Source organism: Xiphophorus maculatus, chromosome 4 (genome assembly GCF_002775205.1).
Source record: "Xiphophorus maculatus strain JP 163 A chromosome 4, X_maculatus-5.0-male, whole genome shotgun sequence".
NCBI classification, from domain to species: domain Eukaryota; kingdom Metazoa; phylum Chordata; class Actinopteri; order Cyprinodontiformes; family Poeciliidae; genus Xiphophorus; species Xiphophorus maculatus.
The window spans coordinates 23474968-23492945 of record NC_036446.1 but is presented as its reverse complement, the minus strand read 5'-3'; the positions used below and the strand labels follow the sequence as shown (position 1 = coordinate 23492945).

At 40.8% G+C, this 17978-nt stretch overlaps 2 protein-coding genes across 4 annotated transcripts; both read left to right on the top strand.

Annotated features, from left to right (window-relative positions):
* Nucleotides 1–2909: 2909 nt before the first annotated feature.
* On the top strand, nucleotides 2910–6874 carry LOC102237682 (motor neuron and pancreas homeobox protein 1-like). Of its 3 annotated transcripts, XM_023332050.1 has the most exons (4): nucleotides 2910–3597; nucleotide 4040; nucleotides 4642–4802; nucleotides 5775–6874. In XM_023332050.1, the coding sequence occupies exons 1-4, from the start codon at nucleotides 3142–3144 to the stop codon at nucleotides 6231–6233; spliced, it is 1077 nt and encodes a 358-aa protein (XP_023187818.1). In that variant the 5' UTR covers nucleotides 2910–3141; the 3' UTR covers nucleotides 6234–6874. The 3 variants fall into 3 exon arrangements, with proteins under 3 accessions (XP_023187818.1, XP_023187817.1, XP_014324513.1); XM_023332049.1 differs by lacking the exon at nucleotide 4040 and having other exon boundaries at nucleotides 2910–3574; nucleotides 4645–4802; XM_014469027.2 differs by lacking the exon at nucleotide 4040 and having other exon boundaries at nucleotides 2910–3574.
* Nucleotides 6875–10655: 3781 nt separating this feature from the next.
* atic (5-aminoimidazole-4-carboxamide ribonucleotide formyltransferase/IMP cyclohydrolase) lies at nucleotides 10656–17797 on the top strand. The gene is made up of 15 exons (XM_005799723.3): nucleotides 10656–10860; nucleotides 11034–11160; nucleotides 11262–11405; nucleotides 12320–12408; nucleotides 12518–12669; nucleotides 14363–14519; nucleotides 14914–15039; nucleotides 15131–15238; nucleotides 15321–15406; nucleotides 15488–15577; nucleotides 15791–15916; nucleotides 15997–16089; nucleotides 16178–16360; nucleotides 17241–17396; nucleotides 17501–17797. The coding sequence occupies exons 1-15, from the start codon at nucleotides 10842–10844 to the stop codon at nucleotides 17618–17620; spliced, it is 1776 nt and encodes a 591-aa protein (XP_005799780.1). The 5' UTR covers nucleotides 10656–10841; the 3' UTR covers nucleotides 17621–17797.
* The last annotated feature ends 181 nt before the right edge of the window (nucleotides 17798–17978 follow it).

Below are 17978 nucleotides of genomic sequence, written 5' to 3'. Positions count from 1 at the left end.
TTTGGTCTCAAGGTCTGGCAGAAGCAAGCTGATTTATCACATGCATTAGACATTGTGGGAATTAGTCTAATTACCACTGGGAGGGAGAGCTGATTTTCACTTCACAGAAAGCTCATTGTACACCCGGATCATTTATCACAGCCTCGGCCACCGTGCCGCTCTCAAGGCCTGGTGGGAAAGGTGGTGCCCATCCACAATCTCCCTGAAAGCCTCGTGTGTGTCACAAGACGACACAGGAACACGCTCACACGCACGCGCACGCACACCCACCACACACACAAACACACACCATCAATGCTGACTGAATCGTGGCAAATCGTCACACCTGGAGAGTACCAGTGACTGAGAATCAAATCATCTGGAGAAGCATCAAAGGTTTTCAACAGGACAAACTGCAGCAGCTCCAGAAATGTGCTCCCTAATCACTCGACAGCAGTGTGAAAAATCTTATCAGCATGTTAAGGAAATCAGCGGGAGTCTGTGACCTGAAGACTGAATATTGCACCGGGGCATACAAAGAGCACAAGAGCATACCTGGATTAGTTTAAGGACAGGGCAAGCCGTCTCAGAGCTGTGGTAATGATTGAAAAATATGCCTGTAATTGCTGATAAGCTCTTTAATGTTTCAGTAAACTCCTGTTGGCCGCTAAGTTTACTGACGCATAACTCGTCGATAAACTCTGGCTTTGTAGTCGACGGCCGGCGGCCTCTTTGAATCAATTGTCCTCTCACGGTGAGAAGGGTGTGAGCGCTGAATTTTCAGAGCGCTGAAAAAAGTTCAAGAGGGCACGAGCATGTAATGGCTTGTGATAGAGGATGGAAGAAGGTGGGAAGGGGAAAAAAAAAGAAGTTCAGATCAAAGTAAAAATAAAAACGAACTAACCAGCAATAGTGAGCTAATTTATATAATGACCTATAGGGGCTAATATTTCATTCTTTGCTCCAAATTCACCTGTAAACATAATCAAAGGTAAATCAAACTGGCTCCTTTGAATGCTTCCACCAAATCATCCTGGAAAACCAGATATTGAACTGACTGCCACAAGACTGAAAACTCTCACTTTACAACTCTCACTCAAGTTTAAAGTTATTACTGATGGAGCAACACTGAATAGCACAAAGTGCCTGTACTTTAACTCTCCATCAACAAAGTAACCTAATGGCAGAAACCCAATTTCTCAACTTAAGTTCTTAGTCTTAGTGTTAGTTTCTGGGACAGCATGTGAGAAACAGCCGTTTGGCTAATTCTGGCACATTTACTGAAATATTACGTAAAGTGCGTTTTCCCTGCCAAATAAATGGATGAAAGTTCTTATATTACCACCCATTTATTGCAAATGAGTGTAGTCCCTTAACTGTGTGGGTGTTTTGTTGGGCGAAAATCTCTGGACAATAATTGCGAAATGAAGCCAAGAAATGAGAAACGGTAAGAACAGCGTTTGTCACGTTTTACTTGTGCTGAGATTCTGACCATTTATGGAAACTGTTACATTCAGGACACGCTTTCAGCATTGCAACCTAGTGTGTTCACACACACTAAATCTAAACATCTTGCGATAATTATAATAAAGCTATGACGATAAAGAGTCTGTGAAAGGAGCAAAAACCCTCTGAATGGTAAGTGTGCAAGTCTTATAAGGTTATATCAATTATTCATGTTCCACCCTTTTTTGGGACAAACTGAAAGAGGAAAAAAAATAAATTTCTTTCCTACCATCATATTTACGAACCAGTATTAAAGACTCTAAATGGAATATCTGTTTTGGTCATAGGGAGCTGATAGGAACAGTGCAGGTGGAGCAGGACATGGAGGAGCAAAAATGATTACATTTAACAACAAACATGTCAAACTGATCCAAACATGTTCAGATTGTGAAAATGATTTGTGGTTTAGAACACAGCTTTTCATCTTTTATTTTACACAAGTATGCAGAGCAGATGCCTGCATGATTCACCCAGAAAGGCCCCTTACATGTTATGAAAGACTGCATGTGTAACTCAGTCATTGCCAATCTATGCTTAAGGTCAGCTGTCCTTGCACGGCACACAATGAAGCAATTCTGTCATATTTTTTTTTCGAACATATGTTTAAGTCATGCAAAATTGATTAAATGTGCAAAATAAATTAGAGATGAGAACATTTGTTGAAGCAGGCTGCAGACATTTGCGACACAAGTGAAGGAGCTTCAGTCAGTGATGTTTGATGAGAATTTGTCAGTGATGCGCCATGAAGAAACATTTCTGAAGAGATTTAAGGCACCCATCACCTCCTGTCATTTCCCCCAGCAACCACTGAATGAGACTCATCTTTAGCTGACGCCCTTTGACTTTTTCAGTCTTAAAATGGCATTAGTCCACATTAAGCGGGAGGCCAATTAACTTAAGGCCCCCTCTGCCAAGTCATTACGGTTTTATACGATTTGTGTGCAATTCCTGATCGTAAACTTTAATGGAAATGGTATGCCCTTAGCATGAGACGAGACGGAGGAGTTCGCATTAAAAACCCAAATGATGGACAGATTGTTTTTCTGAGCAGCTCGAAGGCTGTTTGACTGCATCCTCCTGATGCTGAGGAGGATTTCCGCAGCATCTTTTCTTTGTGCCGAGTTGCTCCAACCTCGGGAGAGTCCTGCTGAACATATAAGTGCCCAATCTTCTAATGTAACCCCCGCGCTTCAATACAGTTGAAGGTGTTTGCAGGCGGGACAAGGGTTGAACATTACCTCACTCTGAATGCTTTCTGGGGGGGGAGAAACGAGCGAGTAATTAGCTGATTAGAGGCCCGTCGGAGCAGCTCCGCTTCCAGCCAATCCCGGCTCACTCCGGCCCCTTGAGGTGGAGAGGAGCGGCTGGCGGAGAGCCGCATACCTTTGTAGTTTTAATGGTGCAGAGCGATATGTATGAGGTGCGCTTAAGAAGAAAGGATGACTGGATGCAAGCGCCATAAAACCGCCTTGAAATTGTGATAACTCGTTAATGAATGTTGTTCCCCCCCCCTGCTCGCTCTCAGACTAATTTTATGAAAACGTCTCACTGAAGAGGCTTCACTGTCTGCGTGCTGACGCACGGCACAGGTGCGCACCTCCTCAGCTTGTTTTCGTCAAAAAAGGCTTCAAAGTTTCATCACTCCTTTAGGACGATATGGAAAAGTCCCAAAACTTCAGAATCGACGCCCTCCTCGCCGATGAGACTAACCGTGGCGGTCGAAACGTTTCCCCGGGCCTGAGCAGCGACAGCCCCGGGGGCAGCCCCGTCTCCTGCCACCGCGCCGACACCCCATCCCCGCGGGGCGCTCACCTTCAGACGGGAATAATCCCCAAACCGAGCGTCCTAAGTTTCCCGCACCCAGGCCTGGCTTCTCTGACGCCGGGCGCCATTCCCGGTATGTACCCGGCACCGATGTATCCACTGAGCGCTCTGGGAGGGCAGCACCCAGCTTTCGCATACACCGGCTTCACGCAGCTGACACAGGGCTACCCGGAGCACCTGAAGGCGGCTGCCATGGCCGGACCACTGCCCCTGGAACACTGGATCCGAGCCGGGATCATGATGCCGCGGATGCCGGATTACACCTGTAAGTATGAGCAAATGAGATTAGTTCCACCCAAAGCGTGAATTTTAAAATATGGGAGAAAAGAAAACAAACAAAAAAGTTCCAAGAAAAACAAAATAGGGTATATCGCTTATAATGTTTCTGAGACATAGGGATAGATTATTATTATTATTATTATTATTATTATTATTATTATTATTATTATTATTATTATTATTATTATTATTATTATTATTATTATTATTATTTGCAAAGCATTTTGATAGTTGGGATGTTTTTTCGTTTGGTTTCTTTTTTTTCTTTCTTTCCATCTTTTCAAAGCTGCACAATCTACACTTGAAATAAAATAACCTTTTCTTCTGAATCAATAAATGTTATTTTTAACCTTTTATTTTTCTTACTGTTTCTTCATCATTAAAAAAAAAAATCTTTTACTTTTTTTAAATCTATTTTTAAAGAATAATATTTGTATAGCACTTCCTCCAGAGTTTGAAGTTGTAGTGCTCCATCTCTGCAAGCCTCAAGTCTCTCGCAGTACAGTGCGCCTCCATTTTTTTTTTATTGCTTATCCTTGTGTCATATTTTTAATTTTGTCTCATTTATTTCTCTATAAACGCCAACAAGATGAAAATTGTCTTTGTGTGACGAAGTAACTATAAACAAACACCTAAAACGCACTGTAGTTCATCAATAAAACCCCAAAAGCCTTCATTGGATTTTCATTAAGTTAATGGCATGCCTGCGTTTTTATGGCCCGCGCCTGCTGCGTCCCCCCGTCAACAATAAACTGCAGTGAAGCTATTATAGTTAATGATGGCCACAGAGTGCTGGCATATGTGTCCCTGTTCCCACCCACAGCATCACAGTGAACTTCCAATGTCCTTGGTGTCTTATAATTAAGAGAGGTGTCTGTGTTTGTCCCAAATATTTTGATATGGAAAAAAACATGTAAATGAACCTAAATTTGCTTTGCAACCAACTTCAAATACGTCTTATACCAAAGTTGTTTGCTGCTCTCGGGACAAATAGCAAGAAATTGGTAGCAAGTTGAAATATATGATTGACAACTGATGCTCTTCCTCTTCCAGCAGGCCCTCAGTCCGGCCTGTTGGGGAAATGTCGCAGGCCTCGTACGGCCTTCACCAGTCAGCAGCTCCTGGAGCTGGAAAACCAGTTCAAACTAAACAAGTACTTGTCCAGACCCAAGCGCTTTGAGGTGGCCACGTCCCTGATGCTGACCGAGACGCAGGTAAGACGGCATCATCGATCAGGAGGCTTGGCTTCTGAGCTCCTCGTGTCTCGGGGTGAAAGTCTTCAAACGCAAACACGTTAAAAGGTTCTCGTTCCAGACTGCTGCATGCTATTGCCTTTAACGTTGACACATGGATTTTTGTGGCTAAATATCAGGACTTTCCTGCAATTTCTAACGGCTTGTTTTGGCCTGTCACAGCCACGCGGACCTTTGAACAGAGTAACTGTAAAACCAAATGAATTTACAGCTTTAAAAACAAAATCTATATATTGTTTTTACCATAAAAGCTTTGATTAAAATATTGCATGGACTTGAAAACGACCAGTACTTCACACAAACATGAAACTTTATACACGATTTTAACAAGGACTAGATTGTTCATAAATCTAGTCAGTGATGTCAATGATCTCCAACTCTAGAACTATTCTGCTTCATTTCTTTGCGTAAGCTTAACATGCATTTTGTGTTACATTTTACCAGTGGCAGGGTTAAATGAAAGACGGGACTTTTCTCCAAAGGCAATTTGCGCCAACTGAAAAAAAAAAAAGAAAGAAAGAAAGAATGAAATTACATCAGATAACTTCTGCTCTTGACACCACTTTGTTAAAAATGTAAATTCTGTTGCGACACCTCCAGGTGCTGCAACCATCTTCTGATGTCTAAGTTTATTTCTCATTTTGTATTCATTTCTTTATCTTTGTATATTACATATATACACATAACCTGCATCTTAACTCGAGTCGAGCAAATCTCAATCTCATTGTAATCTGTTGATGACAATGACAAATAAATCTTATCTTATCTTATCTTATCTTATCTTATCTTATCTTATCTTATCTTATCTTATCAAATTTAGCTCCCAGCAATTTCTTTACAAATTCAATTGTTTGAAGAGCAACTGTTGTCATACAGATCTTATTTTTCAGATGTATTAAAAATATATCTACCACGTTCCATTTCCCCCGGCAGGTCAAGATTTGGTTTCAGAACCGGAGGATGAAGTGGAAGCGCAGCAGGAAAGCCAAGGAGCAGGCATCCGCCTCCAGCAAGGCGGAGGGGGAGCAGCTCAGAAGTGGAGGAAAAATAGCCAGCGCCAAAACAGACGAGGCCAGACGGGGTTTAAATGTGGACCACAGACGGGCAGATTATGGGTTGGAGGACAGAGAGGACGGTGAGGAAGACGATGAGGTAGACGAAGAGGAAGAAGAAGAGGACGAGGAGGAGGAGGACGGAAGCCAGCATGGGTATCGCATCACTGTGAGCAACAAAGTTGAAATATCACGGTCCACAGACTTCTTGCAGCACAGCAACAAGCTCGGGTACGATCCCCTCAGCCCGTTCTCTGATGATGAGCTGGAGGGGGTTCAGGTAGGAGGAGGAGGAGGAGGAGGAGGAGGAGGAGACCGGAAGATTGGGGCAGGACTGTGAGGAGACCCCAGGAAGACCCTGAATGTTACAGAGATTTTACCAGGAAAACTGCTCAAAAAGCAGCTGTTTGTGTTTACTCTAAAAGACAGCTTCCAAATCTGAAAATGTGTCTGTTTTCATTTCCATCAAAAAAGTTTTTTGTTTGTTTGTTTGTTTTTTTAAGAAAAAAACCCCACTAATAATTAACACAGCACATTCTGGACAAATTAGTATCTGAATAAAATCACTTTATGTACTGTAAACCTTGTAGCATGTAAAAAAATGAGATTTATCATCCTGCAGATCTGTCACTTATTATTTGTCAACATCCTGTTTGTTCCACCTGCTGACAGCTGGCGCTCAACCCTGCACACACACTTTCTGTAAATGAAGGATGTAAAGACAGTCTGAGGACAAACAGCTTGTGCTCCGTTCAAGAGTCACGAAGACTAAACAGGTTGCATGGTACTCATCACGTGTTGCATTGTTTTAATGTAAATATCACCGTTTGTCTGTCATTTCTAACGTTGATGAATCCGTTCCTGTCACTGACATGCAAGCGAATGAGTTTAATTTATTTGAATGATTGCAAAGATTAATTAGAGTCGTATTTATGTCAAACTTGTCTGTGGTACAACTGTGAAATAAAAAAGCGAACGCAACACAAGACTGGAAATTATTCAACAGTTTTCACACTCTCGTTCATTTTTCATTGGTAAACAAATTTTTTTTAAAAAAAACCTGATTGTTTGCAACAACAAAATAGTAAAGAATAATACAATACCCACTGGTATGCACTTTTTAGCCAAACACATCCCAAATCATTTTATGTTTAACCTACAAGTAGGGTGGAACAATTTGGAAAGTCTTGAAATAAAGTAAGCATCTGGTAAGCTTTTCATTAAAGCCAAACTGAATTCAAACCTTACATTTCCCAGTTCACAATATATAAAATGAATTAATTTGTGTGGATAAAACTCACCTGGCGAAATTCTGTAGTTGTCAGTAATAGAAATACCATGTTTGTTTCTGTGCAGACTGTGCCTGTTTACACTCCTGCTGGTTGCTTTCTGCAGTTGTGTAACGCACATCAAAATTTTCACGTCAGCTGCAATTTACCACCGAGGCTCCCAGATATTAATTACTTGGTGGTGTTTACTGATAGCCAAATAATTAAGCTAATGAAGGGAAGTAAAGCCATCAAAAGCCTGATGGTGAGCGGTCACACAAGGCCATTTTTTAACAGCAGCAGCACATTTAGTGAGCTGAACTGGCTCAGACTTTTATTGGGCACCAGTGTGATTAAGGAGCAGATTGGTGTACAGCTGATGAGGTGTGTTTTCACCCCATGTTAGACCACAACCACGTGTGAGATCACATGATTTCACAGAAGATCTTGGCTCTTTTTAGCACAGAATAAGTTTCTTTAAAAACTGGAATTGTGGTTTGTTTCCTTGTCCTGTTTTTTCAGTCTCATTGGCAGCCCGGAATCAATCACAGTTGTGAATGGAGAATAAAGGATTAAACTATCAGGCGTGTTTTATGGAGTGGGAAAAGGCTGAAGGAAATCAAGAGCAACCATACAGCATGCAGACAAATTCACATATGCAACATGGCTCTCACAGTGAACATCCACCTGTTAGAAATGTCCAGATTTATGATGGAAATGTTAAAAAGCAAAAAGGAGCATAATATAAACTAATGCTTTGTTTTGCCACTGTTTTGTCCAATCACATTATGCAGTTTCCCTGTGTTTGCACCTTAAACAAATTACTGTAAATCTGATTAACCAGAAATAAGTTCAGCTGTCACTTTCATTCCTGCATGGTTGCAGCTGGTTCCGGTGTGCATCATTCATGTGTCTGAATTGAACTACATAGAAACAGTTATTATGAAATCAAATAGTTGAATTTCCCTCTGTAATAAATGAAGTATTTGTTATTCAGCTGAGTTAAATGAATTCTACCATTAATTTAAAATGTTCATAGCATGTCCCTAAAAGGACAATTGAGTGTGCAAAGCATATGTATGTACACTATACCTACAAATCAGCTAAAGATATATTAATTCAAGATGGCTATACAGTGAGAGCAAAGGGGGGCCGCTGCCATTCTTTGACCAAAGAAAAACTGAATCTGATAACATCAAAATTAATAAACATCAATATTTGTTAACGTCATGAATTTACTCTAATGGTGTAAATTAGAGTAAATTAATGTAAATAAGAGTAAATATCGTAGTGTGAGAGGAAGAACACTGAACATTTTGTCCACATCCAGCTGATTCAAAAATGTGAGCTTTAGTGTTTGGTTCTGTGACTTTCATAAAGGTACAACTTCTGGTTGAAAAATGATTTACAGAAAACAAAACTATCAAACCGAATGAAGAAGCGAACATGATTTTCAAGTCAAATTGATGATTAAGATAAACTTTGTATTCAAAACAAATTGTTTCAAAAATCCATCTGACTGATTGTTGAATAGTTTGCTCAGTCAAATGTCCCAGCTCCAACCAGAGGATTTCTGAGAATCTTTTTTTTTCTCTCCTTTAACTCAAATTACAAAGAATACCTTCCTTTGCAGACTGGAATGAATCAACCACTGTGTGTGAGTGAGTGTGTGTGTGCGTGTGTGTGTGTGTGTGTGCGTGTGTGTGTGTTTTAAATTAGGCTGATGAAAAATCATGCAAATCAATAGGACCTAATTTAGCTGTGTGACTTGTCATCTGTTTGACAAAAGGCCCCTTTGACACAGAACAAAAATCACAGCTAATTGATAAGGCAGGAGAGCAATATATGGAGGCCATTGATCCTATTCATCCTGTAATTTCATCCAAATCCAGGCGTCATGTTAACTAAAAAAAATCCCTGCGCATAAATTACACTTAGTGCTGATAATGCTGTCAGTTTTCTCAACGGCCCTCAGACAGAAGTGCTGACGGCTCCATCACTTCTTTCGTTTTTGAACCAATAACGCATAGTGAGCCTGTGTTTTACCATAAAAACGTTTCATGGTCTATTGAATCACTCACGTCCCCGCTGAGATGTCAGAGTGGTTACCAGAAACCCCCATTTTCATGGTTACACAAATAAATTGGCGTCTTTTTGCTTTGTTGGATTATAAATCAGGGGCCCCTTAAAATATTTACACCCCGCGGTTTAATCAATCAGCAAAACGTCGGACTCATTACGTAAATATGAACAGATTGCGCGATCTTTTAGCGTAATCACACGTATTGCTGCTACTTTCTCAAGGCCCTGTCCTGTCACTTAACTAATGGACAAGTACTGCGGGGCCCAATAAATCCACATCTGTCCGACTTAAAACGCTGTTCTAAAGCATGAAAATGCAGCATTTTTTTTTTTTTTTTTTACCAGTAAAGTTTATTGAAGAGGCGTCAGCGGGGAGAATATATTCATGGAGCGTCATTTATTGTTGCAGGAAATATGCGTTACAGGTGTCGCGCCAATTATAATGAGAATGGTGCCAATCTCCACGTCAGCGTAACCTTCAGCGCCCGATTATCTGCAGAAACACTTAAACTGGATCAACAAATAGAGAAAAGTAAAGCTGAGACTCCTTGTTCTTTACGTCACTGATTCAGGGCAGCATGACTCGTCAAGTAAAGTCCATTGTTTTTCTTTGAAGTTTCAATTATGTAAAGAGACTTGAAACAAAAATAATTGCATTTATTTATTATATTATGTATTTACTATATTATGCGTCTGATAAACTGCTGGTCAGATACGTCCATTCGTTCAGTTTGCGTACATGAGTTATGTCTGCCCTCTGGTGGAAAAATAAAAGAAGACACTCTCAAAACACTCAAAAGCTATTCAGTTATGTTTTTTAAATGTGGTAATTTTAACTTTTGCTATTTCCATACCTCTGCAACGTTGTTGTAATATTTTTTTTTTATTGTCACATATATTTATTTATTTATTGGTCCTTGAAATGTTCATGTCTTATGTGTTTTTTTTATTCATGTCTGGTCTGTTTTGTTATTTTTGTTGACTCCGAGCAGATGCAGGGTTTTTTTTTTTAATGTAAAACAACAAAAACATAATTTATTGACTTAGGTGCAAAATATCAGAGAGACAAGAGTATGAGGCTCATATAGAAGAATTTACACTTCATATTCAAAAAACTGAATTTTTGCATAAAGACTTGAATTCAATGATTAAAGGATTTATCAAATATGCATGGAAGAATCAAAGCAACACAGGCTTTGATTATAACATGATACAAAACTAAAAAAAAGAAATCACTTTTTAAGGAGCGCGTCTAGTGACATGGGAGTCGTGAGCACGAATTATGAAGTTCTGGCCAGGATTTCTGTTTTTTCTCCCATGTCTCCAGACGGGCTCCGTAGCCCTTTGCGTAAAAAACAACAAAAAAACGCACATTTTCTGCGCAGTTGGTTCGTTTGGGGTGCGTTTGGTATGTGGGACTGGCCTCAGAGGGGCGGTTCCCTGGAGTTTGGAAGCGCTCGATGAATCGGTGAAAAGCTTGAAAACTTCTCGTCTCTTGCTGGTTTTGCTCTTCAGCGCTGACTGAAAGTGAAACAGCCTGCGCAGAAAGAGCCAGCTGGTATCCAGACAGAGCTTTTCCTGACGCTGCAGCAGTGAACATGGCCTCCACGGAGCTCGGTAAGACGTGTTTTTTTTCTCTCCCAACTTCCATTCAGGCTTTTTGTCCCCTGATGAAGAGTTTCTCTGCCACATGCGCAGAGCTAGCTGCGCAGCTAGCATTAGCCAGCGTGCAGAGCTTTTACTACGCTGAAACACTTACTTTGAACGAGTCTCTGTCTCTGTCATTGCAGCTCTTCTGAGTGTGTCAGATAAAACTGGGCTGGTGGATTTCGCCAAACGCCTGGTTAACGTGGGCCTGTCTCTCGTGGGCTCAGGAGGCACAGCCAAAGCCCTGCGCGATGCCGGACTGGCTGTCAGGTTGGGAGTTTAGCTGGACTCCTTGGTTGCATTCAAACCCTGTGCAGAGGGCGTTTCTTTAAAAAAAAAAAAAAAAAAAACCTGTCTCTGCTGTGTGTCAGGGATGTGTCTGAGCTGACCGGACATCCGGAGATGCTGGGAGGCAGAGTGAAGACCCTGCACCCTGCTGTCCACGGAGGCATCCTGGCCAGGAAAAGCGCCCCTGACTCTGCAGACATGGAGAAACTGGGATACAGCCTGGTCAGGTGAGGAGGGAACATTTCCAATATTTAAACACACATTCAGTTTTTTATTTTATTTATTTATATATATATATATATATATATATATATATATATATATATATTTACCTTCTACAGTTCTTTCACCACAGTGAGGGGGGTTGCTTCTTTAAAAGCAGATGAGAAGCCGTTGCGAGGTTGACTTGAATCAAACAACCTCTGCAACCTGTGGCTTTGAAGCACTTCACAAGCTCATCAGATTTAATGGCAGTGTGTGCACATGTTATCAGCAAGCACGCGCACTGGATTTGGCATCTTGATAATTGGACAACTGCTGATCATCTTGTGACTCTTGTTTAACTGAGACCAACAGAAAACGATTAAATCGCAGACACACTGCGGGGGCCTCTGGAGCTGATTTTGTGGGGGAAATTTTTTTTTTTGGGTGAAGTTCTGTGAAGAGTTTTAATCGAATGCAGTGAAGATAATTATTTATTTCAAAACCAGTAGATTCTGTAAAAAGGGTAATTAGGGAAATTTACTGTATGAGGCTTTAGAGAAAAGTGTCGCAGAAGCCAGTGAAATAAGAGCAATACACACTGAATATTTAGGGTTCTTGAACTGACTACTAGTGATTATTATTATTATATAGAAAGCAAAAAAAGAGGAACTGGATCCGTGATCTAATTGATTTCAGAAATCTGGTCCACATGACTAAAATTATTGAAACATCTTTGTTCCCAATACTTGCATTTTCACTGACGATCAATAAAACAAAACGAGGAAGCGTTTCAGAGATCCATTGTTATGATGCTACCCGTACGTACTTAACCAGTTGAATGTTAATTCTGGTTATTTGTGAATGGATGAAGCTTGAGTATATTCCTGAGAAAATTAGTAAACTTGTTTTTCCGTTTCTTTGTTGTTTTTTTTTAAAGAGTGGTGGTTTGCAACCTCTACCCTTTTGTAAAGACAATCTCAAGCCCAGATGTGACTGTGGAGGGTGCCGTCGAGCAGATTGACATTGGTAAGTCAAGCTAGTGAGAGCCTTCATGCAGTCTGTGTAAGATTTAAAGTTTTTAATAAAACCACCAACAGTTGTTATGTAGAGGTCTGAACTTTTCGTGTCTCTTTAGGCGGTGTAACTCTGCTGAGAGCAGCAGCTAAGAACCACGCTCGCGTCACCATTGTGTGCGATCCGGCTGACTATTCGCTGGTTGCCAAGGAGATGGAGAGTTCAGGAGACAAAGATACGACCCTGGAAACCCGCAGGACTTTGGCCCTAAAAGTGAGGCATTTTCATTTTTTCCCCCCAGTATTTTCCCTTGCCGTGTTTAAAATGCAGAAGTTTCTAATTGACTCAAGTTTTGACACGCGTATGAAAAGTCATGCTTTGTTTTTCTGTCCTTCACTACAATATTTTTTTTCCAGATTTGTTAGAAAGTTGGTTTTTTTGTCTTTCATTTAAAACAAATCACTTTTAATTGCTTCTGTAATCTGAGATTCTTCTAAATTGGTCTTGGTTTATTTTTTTTCATTAATTTTTATTTTAATAGGAACTAAATTATGTGACAACAGAGTTTTATGGGGCTCATAGACTCTTAGAAATACCAGAAAACTGTGTGATTTGTTTTTACCATTCTCCATGTCTTTACTAATGGGGGGGGAATAAAACTGAGAGTGGGGACTCTCATGTCACCAGACGTGCTCCTTAAAAAGTGTTTTTTTTTAGTTTTGTATCATGTTATAATCAGAGCCTGTGTTGCTCTTCACAACTTCATTTTAAAACTTTTCTCAGTGATTTAGAAATAGAATTAAACGCTATAGCCTCGCAGTGGGGAATTTCAGCTGTACCAGTAACGACTGCGACAGACTGGCGACCTGTCCAGGGTGAACCCGCCTCTCACCTGAAGCGTTAGCTGGAGAGAGGCACCAACGCCCCTCCCGACCCCACTAGGGACGAGGGTGTTAGAAGATGGATGGATGGATGGATGGATGGATGGATGGATGGATGGATGGATGGATGGATGGACAGTAACAACTGTGACTGTCCAGTCAGGACAAATTTACAAAATAAGAGACAGATAATAGAATAATTGGATTTTAAAAATTTGCAAAATGAGTACGTATATTTTTGTATTTAAGTTAGAGATAAGAAAAGCAAATTATAAGAAAATCAAAAATGCCAGCTGTGCAAACAACAGCCAGGTTGTAAAAACCTCTTGAGAACAGTGGTGGTTATAAAGTCTGCAGGAGGATCTACAGTGACGCTCATTTGTACCTCCAGGATGCAGCAGTCTGTCACTGAAGGAGTTCTCCAGTTCAACACTACATTAACTATTTTTTTCCCCCCTTGAAGTTCTTTTAACTTTTTTCAAACAATTGAATAAATTTGCAGGTTTTCACAAACGCTTATACTTGAGTTGCATTTGCTTGAATAAACTCCAATTCTTATACACAAATCTTCTACAAATCCAAAAGTTACATATTTTAAAATTGAGTTCATATATTTTGAGTCTAGATGCCGAAGAGCACACTCTGAAACTGGAAGATCATTTGATCATTGTTTTGTTTCATTACTTCTGGAATTTGCAGCCAAGGCTGATGACATGAAAGCAATTAAATGTATGGATTTTTTTTTTGTGTGTGCGTTTGACTTGGAATTGGTCAGGGGAAAAAATCCATAGAGGGTCATATGATCTTTTTTTTCTTTTTCTTCGTCCTTTGTGTGTGTTTCTTTTTCTTCGTCCTTTGTGTGTGTTGGTCAGAGCAGAACAAAGTCCAGAGTAAACTTTTATCACAGGTCACAGCTTTAGCATTTCAGGCACCTGAACTTTAACCGTAACTGATTGGAGAAGCTTGCAGACACAAATACTTTCCTCAAATGTTACTGTAGGTGGATTAGTGGCAAGAAGTGAGTTTTTAGTCAAATTCTTAAATGTGAACTGGGCTCATGCATGTGTCTTTGATTCCCTCTCCAGGCCTTCACACATACAGCGCAGTATGATGAGGCCATATCTGACTACTTCCGTGGGCAGTACAGTCGCGGAGTGTCCCAGCTGCCCCTCCGTTACGGCATGAACCCCCACCAAGCCCCGGCCCAGATCTTCACGCTGAGCTCCGAGCTCCCGCTCAAGGGTACAGACGCCTCACAGACGGCTCAGCTGACTGGAATATTTTAATTTAAAATTTAAAAGTGTGAAAACCTGAACACAATGCAAGTTTCTCTGTGATTACTATTAATGTGGATATCAAACTTTGTAGTTTTGATGCTCAAAGGAAAAGAAAAAACACCAAGATTCGATTGCTGTATTTTTTTCAGTTAATAAGTAGAAACTCTTTTTGACCTGCCAACTTTAATATAATTGAAAATTATCTTTTGCAAACTGATGCTCCTTTTCACATTATAAAACAATGTTCTCAGCGACGTGAACATCATTTCCTATCTGCAACAAACTTTTTGTTCAGATGAAAATATTTTTTGAAACATCTGCCTGGGGGTATGAACAATTTTGAATTTTCTGTCCTTCAGTGGCAAATGGCTCTCCGGGCTTCATCAACCTCTGCGACGCTCTGAACGCCTGGCAGCTGGTCAGAGAGCTGAAGGCCGCCCTCGGCGTGGCTGCTGCCACGTCCTTCAAACACGTCAGCCCTGCCGGTGAGACGATGACACACTGCCGCTCCTCAATATGTCGGAGGAGGGATCTGTGCTGCTTTATCTGCATGGTTTTTCCGCCTCCTCTCTGCAGGAGCTGCAGTAGGAGTTCCTCTGAGTGAGGAGGAAGCCAAAGTGTGCATGGTCCATGACATGTTGAAGGATCTCACCCCTCTGGCCACAGCGTACGCAAGAGCAAGAGGTCAAACAGGCTGAGTGTTTATAAATGTAAAGTATTTTGTGTTTGAATCTCTATGCCATTGACTTTAATGAAATCCTTCCAGGCTCAGACCGAATGTCTTCTTTTGGGGATTTTATTGCTCTGTCGGATGTTTGTGATGTTCCTACAGCCAAGATTATATCTAGAGAGGTGAATAAAAAAGAAATGAATACGAGTAGTTGATTCTTATTTTCAATTTAACGCCGTTTGTTTCGCTCTGGTGATTTTCAGGTGTCAGATGGTATCATAGCTCCTGGTTATGAGGAGGAGGCGCTCAAAATTCTTTCGAAAAAGAAAAACGGCAACTACTGCGTGCTTCAGGTGAACATGGCACAAGTTTCACTAAAGGAGACAGTTTAACTCTGCTTTCCTCAAGTCTGTTAATAGAGAAAACATGTTTTTAACCTTCCTACATAATCAAAGGAGTTACACAAAAACACTGAAGTAAAACCCGGTGCTGCGTTTGCTTCAGTTTAATGCTTTTTCCTGTTTAATAAAATCGATTTCTTTTTTCACCTTGTTCCTTTCTTCCAGATGGATCCAGAATATGAGCCTGACAGCACCGAGGTGAGGGTGCTGTTTGGTCTCTACCTCAAGCAGAAGAGGAACGGCGCTCTGATCAACAAGGAGTTCTTCAGGAATGTTGTTTCCGAGGGTTCGGTGAGTCTCTGCGACGCACCGCTGCTCACCTGCACGGCCTGAACGATCAACTCTAACTGCTTTCTGACCTTAACCACAAGCTGACTGAGGACGCCCTGCGTGACCTCACTGTGGCCACCATCGCTGTCAAGTACACCCAGTCCAACTCGGTCTGCTACGCTAAAGCTGGACAGGTCAGTCCAGTCAGGAAGGATGTTATTGCATTCTGAATGAAGTGATCCGACTCGGTGTTAATTTTCCACTCGCCTGCGGTGTGTCCAGGTCATTGGCATCGGTGCCGGTCAGCAGTCTCGTATCCACTGCATGCGGCTGGCGGGTGACAAGGCGGACAACTGGTGGCTCAGACACCACCCTCGTGTTCTGAGCATGAAGTTTCGCAGTGGTGTGAAGCGAGCCGAGATGGCCAACGCCATCGACCAGTTTGTCAGCAACACCATTGGCGAGGTGAGGGGGAGATGACCACCGTGTTTCTGGTAGCTCTGCTCTGCCTGCATTTCATCAGTTCAGAAGTGTGTGTAGCTGTGCAGAAAGAACAGAATGCAATAACAAAATCAGGATTTTGCTGCAACTAATAATTGTTGTATATGATTAATCTATTGATTATTCTGACAATTAATCTGATAAAAAAAAATGGTGCATTCTGCAGATTAGAAATCCATTAAAAGATGCAAATAAAAATATATTTATTTCTGTATTTAAAAATGGAATTGAACGGGGTTTTTTGCCTACATTGCAATAATTGCATTCCTTTTGCTTCATTGTTTGTAGCAAATTATGCAGTGAAAATAATACGTCTAACATAAACGTGCTAAACACCCTTTCTGCTTGACTTAAAGTCAATTCAGTGCAGGGCTGATCTATTTGAGCGATTTTATAAGTGGATAGCAAAAGGTAAAAGTTTTTTTTTCTTTTTTTTTACACATTTTGAACCAGGTTATGTTAAAACTGTCATAGTACATATCTGGGTAGTACATATTTACAAAGATGTTTTTTTTTTTTATCTTTAATGCAAAATGTTTTTTTTGTTTGTTTTTTGTTTTGTACAGTTTTGGCTTAATTACTGCTCTGTGTGTTCTTTCAGCGAATTACCCTTTTGAGTCTTCATAAACCTTTTAATGATTAATCGATTACTAAATTAGTTGATGATTATTTAAATAATTAATTCATCCCAATTAATCGTTTCAACCCATCTACAACTTCACCCAAACTGTGAGACCAGCAGCAGAAAACAGAAGAGTGTTTAGTTTGAAAGATTTGTGGTCTGTGACCAAAACGGGAATTGATGTTTGTTTCTCAAGGTCGTATGTGCGTTTTGTGCTTGCAGGGCCCAGACCTGGATGTCTGGAAGTCCATGTACGATGAGGTACCGGAGTTGCTGTCGGCTACTGAAAAGAAGAACTGGATCAGCTCCCTGCAGGCCGTCGCTGTCAGCTCTGACGCCTTCTTTCCCTTCAGAGACAACATAGATCGAGCCAAACGGGTAAATTGCACTCTAAGCATGTACACGCTCTTTAGCATGTGTGAAAGTCAGCCCAGTTTGCAGGCTAACCACCTTTCATGTCTCTTCTTTCTGTCTGTGTGCAGAGCGGTGTTGAGTACATCGCAGCTCCTGCAGGCTCTGCTGCTGATGAGGTTGTGATTAATGCCTGCAATGAACAGGGGATCACTCTGGTGCACACCAGCCTGCGACTCTTCCATCACTGAGCATTACCAACATTTCTGATACTGAGACATTCCTACTGTTACCATTGGAGAAGTGTAGAAATCACTACTGGTTTGTTTTTGTAACATTAGTTGTACTCTAATATGGGGGAGCAATAAAGTAGCTGTGAATGTTGAATGTAGGTCATTCAAATAAACTGCTGAGTAGTATTGTTTTTATTCTTGTGGTCTGTTATCTTGCTTCTCAAGTGTTTAACTTGGTATTCAGTTACATCACTAGGTCAAAACATTTTCTAGTACATTATTTTAAGTTATTTTGAATTTATTACATTCATTCCTGTTTTTGAAAAATGACAGGTTTGTTCCACCAATATTTAGAAAACCACTTTAGCATCACGAT